The sequence below is a fragment of the Sphaeramia orbicularis genome, chromosome 18 (genome assembly GCF_902148855.1).
Source record: "Sphaeramia orbicularis chromosome 18, fSphaOr1.1, whole genome shotgun sequence".
In the NCBI taxonomy this organism is placed as follows: domain Eukaryota; kingdom Metazoa; phylum Chordata; class Actinopteri; order Kurtiformes; family Apogonidae; genus Sphaeramia; species Sphaeramia orbicularis.
The window spans coordinates 31,217,049-31,239,309 of record NC_043974.1 but is presented as its reverse complement, the minus strand read 5'-3'; the positions used below and the strand labels follow the sequence as shown (position 1 = coordinate 31,239,309).

At 38.0% G+C, this 22,261-nt stretch overlaps 1 protein-coding gene across 1 annotated transcript in view; it reads right to left on the bottom strand.

Annotated features, from left to right (window-relative positions):
- LOC115438332 (phospholipid-transporting ATPase ABCA1) overlaps positions 1 to 22,261 on the bottom strand; it is a 419,337-nt gene that overhangs the window by 391,668 nt on the left and 5,408 nt on the right. The window contains exons 2-9 of the mRNA XM_030161907.1: positions 16,525 to 16,618; positions 16,240 to 16,381; positions 16,018 to 16,145; positions 11,296 to 11,417; positions 7,953 to 8,150; positions 3,281 to 3,298; positions 661 to 726; positions 372 to 570 (exon numbers count right to left, since the gene is read on the bottom strand). Of these exons, the coding sequence (XP_030017767.1) occupies positions 372 to 570; positions 661 to 726; positions 3,281 to 3,298; positions 7,953 to 8,150; positions 11,296 to 11,417; positions 16,018 to 16,145; positions 16,240 to 16,381; positions 16,525 to 16,618 (967 nt within the window). The remainder of the gene's footprint in view (positions 1 to 371; positions 571 to 660; positions 727 to 3,280; positions 3,299 to 7,952; positions 8,151 to 11,295; positions 11,418 to 16,017; positions 16,146 to 16,239; positions 16,382 to 16,524; positions 16,619 to 22,261) is intronic.

The following is a 22,261-nucleotide window of genomic DNA, read 5'->3' as shown; positions in this document are numbered from 1 at the left end:
TTTTATGCAGATACCACAATTTGGCCAAAAATATGACTTGGGTAAATGAGCAATGAGGCTAATGATATAACTACTGTGATACAAAAAAAAAAAAAAAAAAAAAAGAAAATCATATTTGTATTGCATTTGGAAGTAGCTCAAATCAGAACAGAAGAGATGACATCGAATGTGATTTATGCTGTTCACAGTATCATGAAATACAATAGAATACGAGTTATTTTTTTGCCTGAAAATAGACTTTAAGTTAGTCAATCCTTCCATGCTTCTATTTCACATTATATTCCATGTTCCTAATTCTGAAAGTTGAATGTTTAATAAAAGCACAATATCCCAACACTTCGCTTCAATAAGGTCGTTGCAGCTGCACTTACCAGAGCTGTTGTTGGTAGAGTTTGATTCGTTGTTAGCGGTGTCATTCATCTGTCTGTTGAAGGAAGACCTTCGGGTATTGGTGGAATTGAAGTCTGACTGTTTTCCACAAAATAGCATATTGATACTGCCTGTCATGTCCTCTTGGAAATTCAACGACTGTGCGGTCTTCAGCGCTTCAGACCTCTGCAGCGCTGACATCTGTACAAGAAAAAGAACAAGTCAGAAATAAAATAAAATAAAAAACAAACAAAAATATAACGTAGGTATAGGTATAATTTTGCCACTAACCGCTTCAATCACTCCTGCTGCGTTTGAGGTGGTTTCCTCCAGTGCGTTTGGATCTAAAACTGACATCTAAAAACAGAAAAAAGTTCACAGAAATAATCACTGAAAAATAAACAACTGAAATATATGGTTGTCACTTTTCACTTCCAAAGAGCATTCTTTAATTAAAATGTTTCACTTAAACTAAGGTGTTATTGACTGTACAGTATCTCCTGAATCTTGGCGGGTGAATCGTATCCTCACGTCATCATCCCTTGCATTGGTATTATCACCGTGTACTGTAGAGACACTCCGAGAGTACAGAGTATGAGTCCAATTAGGAGAAATAAATGACTTGCCCTTTCAACCACCGTCATTTTCATGCATCAAGTGTCAAATATAGGCTGTATTAAAAGTCTGCATTGTCTTTTGGGAGGATAAAATTAAAGAAAGAGCCATCCAAGGCTGAGAAGAGCAAAAAGACGGCATTATTGTGCTTCTGTGTGGAAATAGAAGCTCAATTTCCTGACTATGAGAGTGAAAATGGCAAATGGAAGAAACTGAAAACAACCACGTAGAGTAAGTTAGGAATCAGCCATTAGCCAATTCTACACAGAGATCTCGGGGAAAGAAGGTGAGATGGTGACCCCACCTTTTTTCCACAGCCAAGCCAAGGGAGTAACAGAGTTGAGACAGGCTGGACTTCTACGCAGCGGACCTGTGTTCCGGAATCAATGGAGCGGTGACACAGCACAGCGTATAGTGTGACGCATAACTTACACGTGGGAAATACCCCGAGCATAGCGGTGTTGCTTTTACCTTTCCACAAATGCTACCATGGATAGAGTCCTCCGCCCGAAGTGACAGCAGCTTGCGGATCTCGGGGTCCCCCCAGTGCGACGTCATGTACGTGGGGTAGGGGCAGCAGTTATATACATGGGGGTGTGGTCCGTAACTAACGCTGGCGTGAAGCGAAACTTAACATGCTTTCAACGTCCGACTCCCCACTTCTACTCCTCTATTTTACAGTGGACCTTAGATGACATTTTCACAACTTCTAACCTGCACTGGACCCCCTCCACTGCTCTATGGGCCCTCCAGAAATCAGTGGCGGCTGCTCGTCTTTCAGAGAGGGGAAGCTCATTGTCAGCTTACATACAAAAAAAAAAGTCAAGTTATTTAAGCATAAATTCGGCCCTCCATTCCTTTTTAAGAAAATGGTCATATCATACCAAGTAAACAAGAAAACGTTGAAATTATGTTAAATTGAAATAAGGTCGTACAATGAGTGTGTTTTATTAACAGTGCAAGAAATGAACGAGTAATTTCGTAGTGGTTTCTCTCTCGATTTCACAGCAGAATGCACGACAGTATTAAACTGAACTCTGTCAAGTGAAGGCGTAGATCTCAAACAAGCTGTCAATCAAACAGGATTCAGCCTTTCAACTGATCCTCCAATCAGCATGTGGAATCCTGGCGTCCAGCCCGGTTGAGCTACGCCCACAACTCCATTCACCCCCAGAGAAGCCTGGCGTCCGGGGGCGGGACAACATTGTGGCATTTATCCAATTACCGTCCAGTTTTGAGGCACTGAAAAAAGCTGTTCCACTCAGTCCCATTGAAGTGCATGGACGCTGGGCTTCTACGGGCAAATGCACTGAGCAGAGATCGAATGAGAAAACAGCGCAACGGGAATGTATGAGAAGTGAACAACATCGAGTCTGTTGATTTGTGATAAAGCTGATTCTGAACGAACTCGTCCTTGAGATGAACGTGTTTTAACACATTTGTAGTCAATGAAATGTCAACACAACCGTACATATTTAAGCATTTAATTTTTGGAATTTCAGGGGAAGCCGGGCTTCCCTTGCAGTCTATGAGAAATCACCACTGCCAGAAATGCTGGGCCCCATGAATTTGTCATGTTTACCCCCCCTTTATGGCACCTCAGATAACGACAACTACTCATACTACTACTACTACTACTACTAATAATAATAATAATAACAATAATAATAATAATAATCACTCCCATTCTTAAATCTCTCCACTGGCTCCCTGTTCTATATTGTTTTCATTTCAAAATTCTGGTGCTAACTTTCCGGGCTCTACATGGCCAGGCCCCTGCATACATTGCTTCCCTGATCCAGCCCTACAGCTCGACTCGTAGCTTGAGGTCTTCAGGACAGCACCTGCTGATGGTTCCACACACCTGTTTTAGCACACGCAGTGACAGGTCTTTTAAAGCCGTGGCACCACGCCTATGGAATGACCTGCCTCTACACCTACGGTCCATGGACTCTGTAGAGAGTTTTAAAAACACCTCAAAACCCTCCTGTTCAAAAAGGTTTTTTAGTCTCCCACCTGACCCAGGGCCACTACAAACTGATTACACTCTATGTATTCATCATAAAGTACTTCATGTGTCCTCTATATCTCTATCACTCTCTCTTTTCTCCTTTTTTACTCTCTCTCTTTAACCCCAACTGGTCAAGGCAGACGGCCATCCTTCAGGAGTCTGGGTCTGCTCGAGGTTTCTGCTGTTAAAGGGAAGTTTTTCCTCGCCACTGTCACCAATCACAAGTGTTTGCTCCTGGAGGATTTTGTTGGGTCTCTATAAACTTGATTTGATTCTGATTTGAACTGATAAAGCACTTTGTGACTCTGTCTGTGAAAAGTGCTCTATAAATAAAATTTACTTACTTACTTACTTAATAATAATAATAATCCATTGTAAAGAGGCTTTATGGACACCCAGTACTAGGGTGTTGTAGAGGCTGATGCAGTCCCTGGTTGGTCAGAACACAGTGAAAAAGATGATTCGGATTGTCAAATATGTCGTCCATATTATTCAGCGTGCATCTCTCCACAGTCCCCAGTGAGTTCAGCTTCTCTTCAAACACCGAGCCAGCCTCCTCTACCGTTTGTCCAGCTGTCTTGTGTCCTTTTTGTTTGATACCAACTCCCCAGCAGACCACTGCACAGACAACACTCACCACCACCGACTGGCAAAAAAGCATGCAGCAATATCCTCACATGATAAACATATATGAGGTGCATCCAGAATCTAATTTGCACATTCTGCCACAAGATGCAAAAAAAAAAAAAAAAAAAAAAAAAAAAAAAAAAAGCCTCTGTTTATACCTTACCTACCTATGTTTATAGACATATACCTCCTCTGGTGGAAAAAAAAGAGAACAAGTCGACTATTTAGGTTGGAGTAGGAAACACACCTACTGCTAAACATCACCAAAGAGGATATGAGCAAATATCAAAAAGATGACGATTTACAGAAGGTGTTGGAAGGAACAAAAGACGTCAGAATACCTGGAAAACTCTGAAATAACACAAGAGGTATCGATGACTGAATGTAGATATGAGTATAGGAGGAGTTTTAATTTTTGCTAACAGAAAAAATGGGATATTTTGTGCACGTAAACAGCAATTAATTCACTGTTACATGTACTAATAATATAAGACAGTGTTGAAGTACATATTTTTGCACTATTTCACATGTTACTTACATGAAATACTCAACATAATATATAAAAACATGCATTGAAGGGTGTGTACACCTAATGTTTTTATTTAATCTGCCTTTAGCAAATTTCCTGTGGCACTGTTTATGCAATACCACAATAAATATCATATTTATTTCTGTGCAGATGTAATTTTCAGCCAAGGCCTTGTATTGATGATTGAGAGTGGGACCGCTGTGTAAAGTCTTCCTCATCATATCTCAAAGATTCTCAGTGGTTTTTAGATCTGAACTCTGTGGTGGCGAATCCATGTGTGAAAATTATACCTCATGCTCCCTGAACTCCTTAAAAAGCCTGATGAGCTCAATGAATTCTAGCACTGTCTAATCTTTATGCTCTCTCCCAAACTGATGGTTGTTTAAGAAATGAAGAATTACTCACTGCATCGGTCAAGGTTACAGAACTTGTTGCAGCTGAAATGTATCAATCACTGCTGTAATTATCTAATGCAAGGGTGTCAAACATACGGCCCCTGGGCCAAAACCAGCCCATCAGAGGGTCCAATCCAGCCGGCGGGATGAATTTACAAGTGTCAAGGATGTCAAACTCCTTTTTGTTCAGGGGTCACATGCAGCCCAATATGACAACTCCAAATATTACCCGTTGTTTAATGTGCATTAAAGAAAATACATTTACACACTATCCTTTCAAAATAAAAATGTGAATAACCTGAACAAATATGAACATAATATGTATAAATGATAAGACGAGGTGTAATATTGTTAAAATTTACTTATTTTTTGGTTGTACATGGTTGTTCATGTTATTCATGTCAACATTTTCATCTTATAGTTTAACTTTAAGGAAAATATTTGACATTTTCATTATTTATTGTTTATTATACTATTATTTTAGTGGTCCAACCCACTTAGATCCTATTGGGCTATGTGGAACCTGAACACCCCTCCTCTAATGTTAAACCCAGGTGGGAACATTATTTTCTTTTTGGTTACGCTGTGTTTTAACTAACCCTTGAAAGGAACTCTCCCAATACTGGCTGCTGATTGAGTCTATAACACGTTTATTCATCTACAACATCAAGTAGCAAATCTCACTGTAAATCCTCAGAAAGTCATCCCTGATCAGATCCAGTGAGGCAGCACTTATCTCATTTCAACTCATTTCAGCTGCTCTGTATGTAAGGGATTGGGAGGTAAAGTGGAGATGAGAACTCTACAGCAAGTATACTGATATACTGTACATACACTGTTGTCTGTAAAACTGGAAGAAAATATCCTTACCTTTTGCTATGAAATTATTGCGACAATGTGATTTATTCTTGACAGATAAAGTGTTACTGATCATTATATTGCATTAATCATCAATGCTTTGCTGTTTATAGTCTTTGTTCCAACATATCATATGTAAACATTCCATTGTGCACTTTAAATGTCTTTCAAAGACACACCTATTTGCACTGGCTTTTTATACAAGTGTGTGACTTATTTGTTTTATCTTCTGGTTTTGTTTTCAATGCTATTTATCCTATTACTGTGTGTCCATTTTTTTTTTCTTTTTATCAGTTTTAGTATATCTTATATGCACTCTTATTTTACTAGTTTTACTATATCTTGCACTTGTATCTGCAGATTTGTACAGCACTATCTATCTATCTATCTATCTATCTATATATATTTTTTTTTTTTTTTTTTTTTTTTTTTTTTTTTTCCTCCCCTCTACTATGTTCATTGTTGCACCGTGGGCCTTAGAGTTTTGCAATTTCAGTCTTTTGTATGTGCTGTACATAGGACAAAACTGACAAAAAAGCTGACTGACTTTGAATTACACCTGGTCAAAGGTGATTACTGATGTGTATAAACAGGAATAAAGAGAAGAATGTGACTGAAAACGTAACAAAAAGTGCTATTTTGCGACAGCTCCCGAATGAATGTTTCCTCTAGATCAAATATTTTAGTCATTTATCTCCATTTATCATATTATCCTCCCCATTCGGCCTTTTTTTCAGTGAAAATCAGGTATTTTCTGATATTTAATCTACTGACCATGCACTTTAAGCTTCATGCTGAAATTACATTTGAGAGTTATTATACCGAAAACAGAGAAAACTTAAGAAAAAATGAATATAATATTAACTAAACATAAACCAAGTGTCTCCATCTACTATCATTTATGAAATTCCATGGGTTTACCTGGTGAATCAATGTTTCCATGTTCACTACAGAGCGTCTGAACGTCCAAATGGACCACATCTGATGACCATAAAAAGCTGACAAACTGCATTTTACATAAAATATTTACATGTATTGATAGAATTAGTGGATCAGCAGTGATTTACCTTTTTATATCAGTAAATGATTTTGGTCACTGGTGGATAGTAAGGTCTTTATGGGTTAAATTCAATCAAATTGGCTGAGCTGATTGAATACAGTTAAATTAACACTGTGTAATTTCATCGACCTCCCATATATCCAAATGCTTTCTGTTTTTGTGTGTTGTGAACTGGAACGATTTCCCCCCGAACACAGAGTTGTGGAACCTACGTCTAAATCACCTTGTGCCGTTCACTACCTCTGAGATAAACCCCGACTTTGTCCCTTGTCCTTTTTTTTTATGTTGTTGTTGTCGTCGTTATCGCAATCATTCAGCGACGTCAAGCTTTAAGTGTGAAGGCTTGATGTTTTTTCCCATCCATTTGCTTGAGGCGCTGAGCAGCTTCTCCGCCGTATCTTGTCTGGGCTTTTCTTTTTCTGTGTTTGGAAATGCCTGTGGGCTTAAATTGTTCAAATGCTCTCTCCTACGAACTTCCTGCCTTATCACTTATTTATTGGATTCTCTGTCCCATATATTTTCTCTCACAGATAAACTCAAAGAAAAGTGCAGGCTTTCATCATCCCAAAGGAACTGGGAGATTTAAGGGAATTCGAGAAAACATTGGTTCTAATAAATTATTCCCACCTGATTGCACGCATTCTAGTAAAATCATGAAACCGGTGCAAATTATTTCTCGCTTAAAATGTAAAAAAAATATATATAAATACACGGAGATAACTGTGCGGTAATAATGACACTGCTGCTTCGTTTGGATGTGAAATAGATGCATTTGCACATTTCAGTTTTAAAGGATATCTCTTTATCTTTCTAAGTCACAGAGCCAGAAAAAGTTTAACATTTAACTTTTAAATTGGTTGCTCAATTGGTTGGCGCTGAAAATCATTGTCTTTGAATTTAATTTACTGCAAACCCTGTGAGAATTACACTGCGAACACACCACGAGCCTCCAGTGTTGTATTAATCCTCTGAAACCGTCTCATCTTACAGTATAATTGATAGAATATCCGTGCTGTAAATTCCTTTGTGCAACCGTGTTTATTAAAACTACTTGTATTTGTTTTTCCTATCAGTTCAAGGTAAGTACCTATTATAGCCGCTTATTTTTAACCGCGTCTGAAGCCCTTTTAAAATGCCTAATGAGGACTTGAATGCATCATCTCAATTTATGCCTGGGTTGCATCATTGGCGGCTGAGACACTCACATTTACATTTTTAATACCGCATTCATGAGCTCAGGGAGTGTAATTTGTGAGGATGCGGGACGTGGATGACCTTGCGGAGGAGGATTTACTGCCACTGCAGGGTCACTGTCCGCCACATTACTAGGAAGGATGCTCCTAAATGCATCCTTTCTGCAAGTTATTTCTTCCAGAATTCGATGTATTTTCAAGTCTCAAAGTCAAATTCCTCCAAGTTTCATCAAACTCAAGCCAGATAAGTTTTGAGAACAGCTTGTTGTGTCGGTGAAAGTGAGAAGAAGCTCACCTCGGAAAGCACTTTTCTCACGTCGAGGTTTTGCAGGAATACTCGCTGGGTGTTAATCAGCTGCTGTGGACTGAGGGAGCAGCTGACATTTTGAAAGGCCTCCTTTTCAGCTTGGCTGCTAAATTGGACGTAGTCATCCAGATCTGTCCCCTCGCACAGGATGCTCCTCAGGTTGTTTGGCCTTGGGATTGGCATCATCTGAAAAATAACACCAACTCTAGTAGAAGTTGACAAACAAGACAACTTTACATGTAACCCTATTTACCTTTAGGGTCCAGAACAGACAGATGACATATTATACAGACCCAAATGTACATAAAATCGTGTTTATTGTATTAAATACGAGTAGGATTTTTTTTTTTCTTTTGTTTTCCTCTCTCTTTTCATTAATGATGTAAATTGCCTGTTATAGAAAAAGTTGGCAATAAAGTTAAAAACACTAAATTTTAAAAAAATGAGCACGAAGGTGATATAATGAATGTTTTGCCTTATCAATTTCATTTTATTTGTCTCTCCCTGCATGTATCCCCCAACTTGGGAAATGGGAATTCTACAACTATTATAATGAGTAAAACTTAAACCATTAAAACTGAATATATGGTAATGTAATAATGTGATTTGACATTATGCAATACACATTTTGACAGTATTCCTGGACAAAAACTGGTGTTTCAATGAAGTTGTGTAGTTTGCCAATAAAAATAACACAGTGGAAAGGCTGAAAAGTCTTGAGATTCTGTGAAAAACTGTTTTTGAGATGTGGATTTAAAGTAAATGCATGCAGGAGGAATACATTTAGCAAAATGGTCTGTTTGTGTCTGTGGACAAATGCAGACACTGAAATAATCCAGGCATCTCATATATTAAGATGTTAATGTGTGAAATATTACATCTAAGTGGCAAAGAAGAGTAGGAGGAGGAGGAGGAGGAAGAAGAACACTGATTTTAAACGATTTACAGCATCCCACTGTCATTATATATTTTATATATATATATATATATATATATATAAATAAATCAGGAGAAAGAGGAAGAGGAAGAGAAGGATGAAGGACAAGATGAAGGACAAGACTGACTTTTATCCTGACATTTATTTACACCATCCCATCACTAATGTGTCAATGCCATCATCATCTACAAAAATAATAATGAACAAAAATAAACAACGGAAGAAACTACGAAGAGGAGGAGAAAAAAGAAGAGAAAGGAGAAGAAAACAAAGAACCAACAGTTATTCACACAATCGCAATGGATAGAAACATGAATAAAACAAAACCCACATTTTTTTTGTTTTTGTTTTTTTTTACTTCAAATGCAGCTCTTCATTTTGGATGTTTATGTTTCAAAATATGTACTATAGTGGTTGACAAAGGTTTGTAAAATTATCCTCACAAGTAATCGTCATTTGACATGTTCGTTACTATTATTGTTTTTGGCAGGAATAGATGTACATTTAGCTCTTATATATATATATATGTATGTGTGTGTGTGTGTGTGTGTGTGTGTATATATATATATATATATATATATATATATATATATATAGTGTTTTCAAAAAGTCAATTTACAATTTAACACATTTATTATAAAAGCAAATGAATAAGCAAATATGTGGAAATTATTACAAAATGAAAAGTAGATATTGAAGTTTTTTGCCTCGTTTAATCCACCTATATATGGGCACCATTATTTTCTACTGGATTTCTTTCCATGTTGGCTGTATCATGGTCTCATCAATGGTTTCAGTGGCATCAGTGATCTTTTGCTTCAGGTCACGGATGTCCTGTATCTGTGTTCGATACAGGATATATTTCACATAATCCCTGTTTTGGCCCAGGGTCATAATTTATGTGTATATGTGTTCTGATATAGTGTTGTATTAGATTAACCCACCCTTAAAAATGACTCTGGATGCATCAGCTCAGTCTCTCATTGGTCTCTTCCCAGCTCCCGATGGAGATTGTGTGTGTTCCTGGTTGTCAGCAATCGTGTTGCACATTTGTGTCTGTTTATTAGTTTTGTGTTTGAAATAGATGTATATAGTATTTTTGAATCAGCCTGAATTTCTGGTAGAGAAGGGTGGCTCTTTGTTTAAACATTTTTCTCCTGTTTTGTTTTTTTTTTGTTTGGTTAAGGGAGTTTAGGTTAGTTTATTGTATTTTTATTTCCTGAATTTATTTTTGAGTAGGAAATTTAGTTTGACTTTGAAGATGATATCATTTGTTGTTTTTCACTGAGCCCTCCCTGAACCCTTTTTGAGTTATTTATAAATAAATACATTTTGGACTGTAGTGTATGGTCTGGCGTTGTGCTTGGGAGTTGGAAGAGGACAAAGGGAGCACATTATGTCCGTCCTGGTTAACCCCTAGGCCGGGACGCAACATCCCATAGAAAGAAGTCCAGGTGAGTGATATCTGGTGAACAATCCATCTTGCTGAAAAATTATGGTTGGTTGAAGGTCATCCAGTTGTGGTGCCACATATTCAGTCAAAAGGTTAAGGTAAACATTTAGAGTAATTGAAGGGTTTATTTAACAGAACCTATTTCATCAACAGGATTAAAAATAACCACCGAGTACGTAGAACAAATCTGATTAACATATCTCATCAATTGCTTTCATAATAAATGTTTTGGAAAATTGGAAAGAGACTTCGTGGACACCCTGTACATCCATCCATTCCTGCCACACTTTTAATACATTTATATAAAAAAAAAGTCATCATTTTGTCTTAATACCGTCTGAATTATTCGTCAGATACATTTAGAAATGACCGCTTCCTGTTTATATCTGTACTGAAATTGGATTTAACCCTTTTCTGATTTGCGATGGTACATGCTGATACCATTACGATAATCCCACAGTGATACAAGACTTTGGCGCAAACTGCTTTATACCCCCCCAGTACTGTGAGCCTCACTCTACATCCGCAGAGCCATAGAAACATCTCATAAGACAGTCGAGATCTTTTAATACGTCCTCATTGCATTTAAGCATCCTTGTCAGTGTCAGTGAAACATAATTACCTCCTTACATCTTATCTGATATTGCTTGAGACATAACAGGGCATCAACGGGGGAACATTTAGAAAGAGGAACTCTGTATTCTTGTCACAGTTGCAAGTTCATGTCATTCCAAATTACGTTTCGCAGGAAGCTTCTAATGCCTCTTTTTGCAAACTAAACACAGAACAAAACTTGAGTGATCATGGCTGTCAGGGAAAAATGTCCTAGAGGTAGATCTTGACCTAAAATGCCCCTCTACACTTGGGTTATGTGTGCTCTTTAAGGCATTGCAGAAGTATTTTAAGTAATTTCGATGGAGGGTATCATAATATATACTCACTGGATTGATCTGTGCGGTCATGATGCTTTCGATGACTTCTGGTGGAAGCGACAGTTCATCTCTCAGGTACGTGGAGAAGGTTTCATCATCTCGTAGAACCGTCTCAAGTATCACTGGTTGACCTTAAAGAGTGAAAAATCTTGAAACCACACTGGTCCAGTACAGATAAAGAGGCCCTGTATTAGCATTTAAAAGTAAAATTTAGTTTGTTTTAAGACTTTATTGATCCCACCATGAGGAAATTTCACAGTTGACAGCAGCGAATACAAAAAAGTGCAAGTGTGAAACATGAAATATAAAGAGAAAAAATAGAACATCTGCTATTTACATGAATATTTATATACATTTGAATATTATATACATATTTATAATATAGTTGCACATGCACATGGTGTGATTTTGGGGCGGGGGGGTGTTACTGAGTACTGTCAAATATTCAATATAACCTAACAATATAATACTATATTTAACCTGGCTTTATTCATTTTTTCCTCCTTCTGTCGTCATTGTTTGTTTTATTGTACTTGGTTTCCACATTATCATACGTTAATCTGTGCATCTGTGCATCAGTAAACAGTTCATGTAAGAAACGCATGTGAAACTTGAATCGTTTGCTGTGATAGAGGTAAAATCACGCTGTAATTAACAGTAAACAGTCTTTCTCCTAAAATCAAACATTGATCCAAGTAAAGCATTAATACTGAATCTATAGTTAGTGTGCACAGCTGTTGTTTTCTGATAAAAATAGAACCAATGGACCTGTAGCTCACCGGAATGTTCTATCAAGAATCAATAAGTTGAATTTGCGAGGTTGTCAGGTTCTGCCATTATGTTCGAGTCCTGTGGTCTTCATGCAGGAGATCAATCTCCCAACAGAAGTGGGTGGTACTTTCACTGGAGGAGAATTCATTCAATGAAAGTCCATATTTGACTTCCTATCAGTGCTCAAGAGTAACTATATTGATATCTCTGACCATTTGCATGTTATAAGCCATCAAAATACAGCCCAATATAAGTAAAGGCTATTTTTTAATATTTAAAAATTTATCAATTTTTTTTTTTTAATTCTCAAAGCTGTGAAAAACTTTGCAGATATTTTCCCAAGGAAGCGACATAAAAATGTGTAATCTGACCACTAATTTCATTGGAGAAGTTTGAAGAAATTGCTAACAAAGACAACGGCAACAATGAAAATCCTATGGACACAGTGCATTCACAATAGCTCATGGTCCATCAGCAGGTGAGCTAAAAACAGGATGAATGATTTTATATCATGATCATTCTACCAAGGGGTCAAGGCCATTTATGGAAATACAATTATTGGTCCATAGAAATTTTCAGCCTTTGTCTTTGACACTATATTGATATCTCTAATGGGGCTGCACAATAGTGGAAAAAACTGACATTGCAATCTTTTTAACCCTGCGATATATATTGCGATATGAAAAAATACTTAGGAGGATAAAACAGCTGTGCGGTGCCACCGTAAATGATCAAACAAATTAGTTGTGTTTCCTCTCATTGTGGCAACAGGTGCAAGGCACTATCGATACAGAACATGTATTTCAATATCATCCTTCATGTAGCCAAAATAATTCCAGATAACTGACGTTGCTTTTCTTTTTGGCACCAAGTCATTTTCGGTGAATTTCTCTTGTTTGTTGCTCATTTTTTAATGTTGTTTCCAACAACTCACTCCATGTGCAGGGGCGTGGTCTGCTTCGGCAAACTGTGTGTGTCAGGTACCGTTGAAACACACTGAGTTAATTTGCCTTCTATGTTGCAGGACCTGCAATGGGACTATTATGCACATGTACATCGCGATGACAATGGTAAAACGAGATATTGTGTAGCACAAATCTCTGACCATATCCATGTTATAAGTCATATTAACATGGCCCATTATAAGTAAAGGCAAATTTTTAACATTTAAAAACTTTTTAAAAAATCTAAATTTCTCAAAACTGTGAAGAAACAATGCAGATATTGTCCAAAGGAAGAATCATAAAATAATTTAAATGAATCTGACCAGTAGTTTTGGAGAAGAAGATTGTTGAAATCTAGACCAGTGTTTCCCAATCAGTGTGTCTGGGCACCTAAGTGTGCCATGAGAAATCACGAGGTGTGCCACGGAAGATGATCCAATTTCACCTGATTGGTACTGTAAGCGAGCAGTGTGATATAGATACATACAACTACATGCACCAATGATCCACTCTACAACAGTCTCCTGTTTGGCCTTGCAAAATAAAAGTGAAAGTAAACCGGCTCCGATGTGGTGTGTGTTTTGTTGATAAAGCCCCCCTCACTAGTGATGTGCGGATTAGTGAACATCACTAATCCGGTATCGGGTTGGGGTGGGGAAATATGCCTCCCATACTATTATACAATGGACCTCAATGGACCTCCAAGGGGTCCGTCTGTGGGGTCGCTGACACACCCCTCTCAGCTTTCTTGTTCCAAACATCCCTCGACAATGTCACCCGTGCAGCCCTGATGTGCCCCCCACCCCTCCACCCCCCTCCAGGAGAGTGTCCGGTGACTGCAGCCAAGGAGTTCCCCATTCTGGAAAATAAAGTTATTTCAGTTCTGTTCTTTTTCTCCACAACCTATCTATGTGAGGTGGGCTTTTCAAGCATGACTGATATAAAGACAAAAATAGAGAGATTCAGCTGTTGATGAAGATTCGTGTGTCTTTCTTCAATTCCTGCAAGAATACTAGCTTTGTGTTCGACTGAACAGGCCCAGGTTTCACACTGAGGAAGTATATTGAAACTAGATTTGCATTATATTTCAATAAATATACTTTTTGTGACATTTTTGTTTGGTGGGGTGCCTTGTGATTTTTTTAATGTAAAATATGTGCCGTGGCTCAAAAAGGTTGGGAAACACTGATCTAGACATTGATGACCTTGAGTTTGAACATTCAAAGTCACTCAAGGTCAAAGGTCATGGACCCACATGAAAGTTCATATATGACTTCCTATCAGTGTTCAATAGTAACTATACTGATATCTCTAACCATGTCCGTGTTATAAGCCATCAAAATATGACCCATTGTAAGTAAAGGCACATTTTTAATGTTTAAAAAATTCCTCAGAGCTGTGAACTAACTTTGTAGACATTGTCCCAAATAAGTTACATATCAAATTTGAAATGAAAAGACGACACCTTCACAATAGTTCATGGCCTATGGTGCTCAGTAATATAATAAATGCAACATCAAGCGGTTATTTCCTGCTGTTGTTCTTGTTAGTTTGAGTGGCATTGCAGCCGGATGAATTTCAGTATAAATTATGCTTTCTGGATGACTGCTGCAATTAAATCCTTCACTGGTGCAAGTAGGGCTTGAACACTCGAGCTGTACCAGTGTGTGAGAGCAGACAATTTGTTGCTAAACACGCAGCAGACTGTTAACCAGCCATTTTCTCCTGATTAGCTGCCCACAGATAGGCAGGATTTAGAAGAGCTGGCTTCAAAACCAATCGACTGTTCACTGTCGCTTCTTCTTCTGTGCCGACATAAACAATGTAACATAACATGCTCGTGCTCATGCTGGGTGTATTCAACACGGCTCTCTGGGACTCCGCATGTGCCGTTGAGATGATGGACGTGTTGCGTAATTTAATTAGATTAGCCTTTTTACGAATGCAAGTCAGTCAATTATCAGAATGAGAGACGGAAGTGACTCATACCAGGTCATCCACTGTAATTAGGATAAATGTTGGGAAAAAATACCAATCACTCCACATTGTCTGGAATTAATTATGCTAGTCTGATATGTTTCTCCAATTCCCCAAACCTTCTGATATCCAAACACTTATTATCATACCCCTATTGAATACAAAAGCACCAGGAGACATGCACAAGGTTAGATTACGGACAAGGAGAACACGCTCACGGCTTTTTATGAACACTGTTTTCTTCCTGATTGAACTGACCACCTTATTGTTTTAATCAACCCTTGGTAAAAAAGCATAAAAAGGACAAAACAATCACCTTTCCCACCTGAGTGTGCTGATAGCGCTCCGTTCCCTGTTGTTGTTAATGAACTTTTGTGCTCTTGCCACAGACAGCGAATGCTATTAATTACGCCCCGGCTTAGATCTTTGATGGATTTAATCTCAGATATTACAAGCCAGCGACCCCAAAATGCAAATGGAGTATGATCAGTTTTCTTCAACAGCAAACAACCCCCCCCCCCTCCACCTTTCCCCACACACAACATCACCATTACCCCCACCCCAGCTTTGCCTTTTTGCAAATTAGGTGCTGTATGAAAATCTGAATATCATCAGGCTAAATGAGCCTAATGCAAAGCAGCAACTTATCAAGACAAACGATCTGTCAGTCTGCATGGCAAATTGCATCATAAATAATCACACGCCATTGTTTTTGAGGGATAAAGGAGGATAACAAATCCTCCGACTTGTCACCCACATGAAGGGGATACTTTCCTTGATGGAGAGTTCTTAACAAAGATATGGCAGAGTGATTGTTGCAAAGGCTGAGGACAATTATTCCTGAAGCGTGACTCAGCAGCAATACGACACGAGGGAGAAAACGACACTTTGACCCCGTTGAGATAACGTCCCTTAGTGTATGATATTACAAAAAACAAAGTCCCTGTTGAGAAGTTACTGTTTTCAGATTAGTTTATCGGGAAAGCTGGAAATAAGCGATAAGACGTCACTCACAAGGGTCAGATTTGAATTCTCTTACCGTTACCAGGGTTGGAATCTGACAGTACTGAGGACCACAGCTCCATGTCATCTGACAGCATCTGCACCCGACTCAGAATCGATTTGTCCACCACCAAGGTCTGCAGCTCTATCAGCACCCCAGCAATTCTGGTTCATAGAAAAAAAAATGTACATGTTCATTTCCTTCCAGCACATTTGACTTTTATCCAAACACACACAGAGGAATTATCACGAGACCTACACTGAGTTGTTGAAGTTGTTGACTTGGCCCGGCGTCTCCCCTGGCGTCGGGGAGCTCAAACAGGGATTGTCGATGTTGCACATCATACCTTGAAGCCACGGCAACACACCAGCCGAAGGCATGGCTTTATTTGGGTAGTGGCCTGGAGAAATAGTGCGGAAAGAGGATGTCATCTATCCAGCTGCATGATCAAGGCAAGAGTAAACAAAGTATATCTACATATTTACAGTTTAATTTAAATTAAAAAAAAGAAGATTAACATTGCACAACTAGGCTTCCACTTACATTGACCTTTGTGATCTGGCTTATTGGTGGCCCGCACCCACACCAGTATGATGAACAGAAACAGAGGCCATACCACTTCCACAACCAGCCGCACCTGCACAAACAAGGAAATTATCCTTTCTATTTGCTTAGGGCAGGGGTCACCAACCCTGGTCCTCGAGAGCAACTATCCTGCATGTTTTAGATGTATCCCTCTTCCAACACACCTGATTCAAATGATAAGCCTATCATCCAACTCAGCAGAAGCCTGATAATGACCATCAGGTGTACTGAAAGAGGGAAACATCTAAAACATACAGGATAGTAGCTCTCTAGGAACAGGGTTGGTGACCCCTGGCTTAGGGCATGGGTCGGCAACATTTGCTATCCACAGAGTTCCTACACTTTTCTAAAAGTTCAATTTATGACTTTTTACGACCTTATTAAGACTACTTAGAACAGAATTTAATGCACATTTCATGTGACTCCTAGAATTTAGGAAAATTTATTTATTTACTCTAATGCCTTGATTCCCACCATTATGAGTCATTTCTCACCGGTGGCTGCAAAATTAGCGATAATTAGTTCTTAATTTCAATATAAATTGTGGGGTTGGAATGGGTGGAACTGAGTAGACTAATGTTACTGTCTTTGCAGCGCTGACATTTAAGAGACACATTTAAACACAATACGACCAAGAAGTTTATAGCAACATAACTTAAGACCTACCATATCAAATTTAATACCTTTTAAGACTTTTTCAGACCCCTCAGGAACCCTGTATCTGAAGAGCCATTTTAGGACAAGAAAAAAAAAAAAAAAAAAAAATGTTTGGACCCTTATATGTTTTACCTCAAAGTGGTGACTGTTTAAGAAGCTCTTTAGGATTAGTTTGTACAGATTATGTCGAGAATAAATGAAAGTTTCTCTGCATTTACAGAACTGTGATATAAATCCAGAACTAAAGAAAACTGTGACATTTGTCATAACTGTGCTGTGCAGCAAAAACTGACTGGTATGTCAAGGGTTTCTTTGCAATGGAGTAAACAGATGAATACCTTCAGTGTCATAAATGTAAATGTCTACTTTTACTACTTCTATTTTTTATTCATTTGGAATGCAGTCTGTATTGTTACAACTGCATAACATCAGAATGACTATGGTTCTGATAATAATAGCAACATTTGTTTAAAAATAAATAAATAAGTGTTTTCATTTTCATATGTTTTTTTTTAAAAGAACCATGTGGAGCTACTCAAAAAGGGCCTAAGAGCTAAATGTGGCCCTGGAGCGACAGGTTGCCCACCCATGACTTAGGACACAGATGCCAAAACTGGCCGCACAAAAGTTCCACTCTGGCCCTTGGGATGAATTGCAAGGTCCAAAAATTACACTGAAGATGTTTATAGCCAAGGCTGTCAGTCTCATTTTAGCACGACTGGATCTCAAGTGGGTCAGACCGATGAAATAATAGCAGAACAACCTATAAATAATGATAACTCTAAATTCCAAAGTCAAAAATGTTAACAGTATTCTGCAAGTTACTAAATGTTTTGTGCCTTTGTAGATGCACTGTGATCTGTAAATTTTAACCTACATGTGTAAATAATAAGCTGAGGCATAATATTGTTAAAATTGGACTTATTTTTCTTAAGAAATTCCACGTTGTTCCGGTTATTCACAATTTTGAGACAGGATAGTTTGTAAATGTAAAGATTTCCACTATTAAATTTTACTTTTTTTCACTAAAACAAAGAGAACACTTCAGAGTTGTCATTAATTATAGGCTGTTTTTCTATTATTTTACTGGTACGACTGCTTGAAATTATATTGGGCTGAATATGGCCCCTGAACTAAAATGAGTTTGACACTCCTGGCTTAGGAAATACATATTTAAAACCTGATATGGTATGCATAATTTCCACAACTTTTGTTCAAATTTTTCAAATGAAGTCTCTTGTGTGAACACTGGACAATCAAAGGATTATATTTTTATGCAAAAGGTTCCAAGATGAACAATAGTAACAGTGTGATAATTCTAAATGCTTTTTGTTTTCATAATGACTGACATAATGATCATTCAGCTCAGTAACATGTGGAGAGAAGCTCAGAGCTGGTTAATATTTGACTGCCCTGGTCATGTGTTGTATATGCAAGACTCCGTGTGTCCATAAAAGTGGAGCTGCACATGCAACATCCCATGTGTTTTGCTGTTAGTCTAGCTATTACTCCAGGCATTTAGGACTGACAGAGAAAGCACAGCTATCACACTATTCCTCTTATCTTCTCCTTGCCACACTCAATCCTCTTCTGGATGAAGACTAGCAACACTTTCTGGCTTTAATAAACACGTTACGGTACCTACAGAAGGTACAGGTACAACCCCCCCCCAAAAAAAAAAAAAAAAAAGATCTTCATGACCATTTATTGAGCAGAAAAACACCATGTTACATAGACTCTGGTAAAAGTGGGCGACCAAACAGTAGAGACTGTAGTCAGTGTTTCTGCTGGTAAGGTTTTGCTGTGGTGCATCGCCCGAGATGTGTTGCCAGAGACATCTAGAGTCATTCTGCATTACAGATGACTGTCATTGAGTGTATCATGACTCAATAATTAATGCTATTTTCATTATTAAATGTTATTATTAAATGATTAAATGCTGTTGCAATGTAGTTGTTTTCTTTCCTTAAAAATGCAGAAGAGAAACAACTTTCTGAACTTTCTCATCGTGGTACATATTTTTTTGTAGACAATGTAAAAATGTAAAAATTCCATAGACATTGAATAATAATGCTAATGTTTTTTGAGCTGAAATTTTGTTTTATGTCAAAATAGTAAATTGGTAGTGGAAAGGTATCATATGGAACCGAATCTTACGAATCATACATAACAGAATCTTTTCTCTTTCTACCTATTACTAAATGTTTTGTGCCTTTGTAGATCCACTGTGATCTGTCAGTGGTAATGCATGTGTGTAAATGATAAACTGAGGCATAATACTGATAAAACTGCACTTATTTTTCTCAAGAAATTTCTGTTCTTGGCTGTTTGTGTTATTCACATTTTTTTAAAGGATAATTTGTAGACGTTTCCTTATTGTAATTTTACTTTTTTCACTCTAAAACATAGATAAACGTATAGAGTTGCCATAATTTGTAGGCTACTATTTTACTGGTCCGACCCAGTGCAGATCATTGTGAATTGAATGTGTCCCCTGAACAAAAATTAGCTTGACATCGCTGCTGTAGAGACATAGCAGCTCTTTTTATGTACCTCAACATCTGCCATGGCACAAATACTGAAGCATTGTGGATTCTAATACATATGAGTCAAGGTAACACGCATCTGCAAAAGCCCATAAAAGCAATTCATCCCCAGTGACTGCAGCTTTCTTAAAGGACAGCTTCCATTGAGACATTACAATGCTGTAGTTCATCTTTCCTTGACTCTTCACCCCTATCCATCTCCTCTGGCACTCGGGCTTTTACCCCGGCATACCATTGCTCTGCGCTCACACATACCCCCCCCAAATCGTCATGGCTAACCTCACCTAACCTGGTCTGCCGATGTGGCTCATCCCTCCCACTGCCTCTTGTTGGGTGACCTGCTTAGATTCATCAGCTGAAAAGCCAATCCCCTGCCTTAATAACATGTGCAGACACTTCATCCTATGCCACACATTAGCACAAATAATAAAATGAGATGTCTATATTTGGCCTTATCGTCTTCAGAATTAAACTGGAGGACAAATAGAGGTGAGGAAAACATAATATGCTCAACCATGGCAACCATATAAGCCTATTAAAGTAGCTGTCTGCAGCAAAGTAAAGACTCGCTGTGGTTGGTATAAGCACATACTGTAGATATTTAGATGTAGAATCTTGTCAATGAATTACAGAGGAAAAAAAAAAAATACAGAAAATCGCATTGAACATATTTCAAAGAAACTCAATAGAATTTCCAATTCAGTTCTTTAATTCCCTGCAGTCTGTGTGTCAGAGAGGATGTAGTTCTCCTGAGAGGGTGAATTATCATAATGTATTCCAACGAAAAGGCATGGAACGGGAACATAGAGATCAGGGGGACTTTCTCAATGTCTGGCTCCCCAGGCATTTGCCATCGGACAGCAGCGTCTTTGTGAATAGATAATCTCCTCCTATGAAATTATGTGAAATACTGGACCATAAAATCGGTTTCATGCCTGTTATAAAATCTTAAAATGCTTGGTGAGGCATTCATATAATTGGTCATTAACCTCTACAAGCCCTCCAGAAGCACCATTGTCCTTGCTAACTCCCACTGGTTTTGTCTAATAACAATATTTCATGTTGACATTGGCCAAATATCCGACATCCTTTGCACAAAATCAGCACTGTGCGCTTAGATATTTCAGGGAAAAAACACTGCATGTTTCCCGAAACAGAATAATCCCTACGTTCTTTCTTTTAGATAAAAATTAACAAGAGGAATGTTTCCTTGATATGAAGTTGTAAAATTACAAATGACTTTGCCCTGAGTTATTCTGAGAGAGTTGATGAAAGATTTTTTTTTTTCTTTTTCCTCCCTGAATCTGTCTTCTGTTCTCGTCTGGAAAATATAGGCGCGCTGCTGTGTTTGAATTCCTAACAGAACAAGTGGGTGGGTGTGAGTTCTATCATCACTGCAATGGTATAAATCAAAGAACAAACAGCGTCTCTTTGTAACATCCTCATCTGCCCCCAAAATGACTCCTCAGCCTGACAGGAATCCATGACAACTTGCGCTGACCTCTGAGACGCAGTTGTGTAACGTGGTGAAACTATAATCGTCTTGCAGCGTGTGGCCTGTTGGTTGGCGGAGGTGACATCACAGGCGGTTAATATCCATCGTATATCACTGGTTTATCATGTACAGGCCAGTGTCTGTGACGGGAATGGGGAGGTAATGACTGGACTTATAGGAAGTGACCAGGGCACAAGGAAGACTCTGTCAAATTCACCAAATCATTATTTTAGATCAGGGGTGTCAAACTCATTTTAGTTCACGGGCCAGAAAGAGCTAAATTTGATCTGAAGTGGGCCGAACCAGTAAAATAATAACATAATAATATATAAATAATGTCAACTCCAAACTTTCCCCTATCTTTTAGAGCAAAAAAAGTAAATTCACATTATGAAAAGGTTTACATCTACAAACTATCTTTTCAAAAGATGTGAATAACATGAACAAACTGAAAAAAATAAGTGTCATTTTAACAATATTCTGCCTCAGTTTATAATTTACACATGTACATTATAACTTACACATCACGGTGGATCTACAAATACACAAAACATTTAATTACAGACAGAATATTGTTAACATTGTACTTACTTCTCTTAAGACATTTCAGGTTATTCACTTTTTTGCAAAATTATATTTTGTTTTAGTGTAAATACATGAAAATATTTACATTTACAAAGAGAAAAAGTTGGAGTTGTCATTATTTATATGTTATTATGATAGTATTTGACTGGTCCTGCCCACTGGACATTGAATTGGTCTGAATGTGGAACCTGAACTAAAAGGATTATTAATATCTTAGTGTAATTTTTGCATTTCACAAATTCATCCCAAGGGCTGGACTAGACCCTTTGGCGGGCCGGATTTGGCCCCCGGGCCGCATGTTTGACACCTGTGTTTTAGATCATGACACAGCATCATTTCTCACATGATCTAGATTTCAAAAACGTCATACGTATTGTGTCGCTGTTTAAACTTCCCTCCTCAACTAACATTG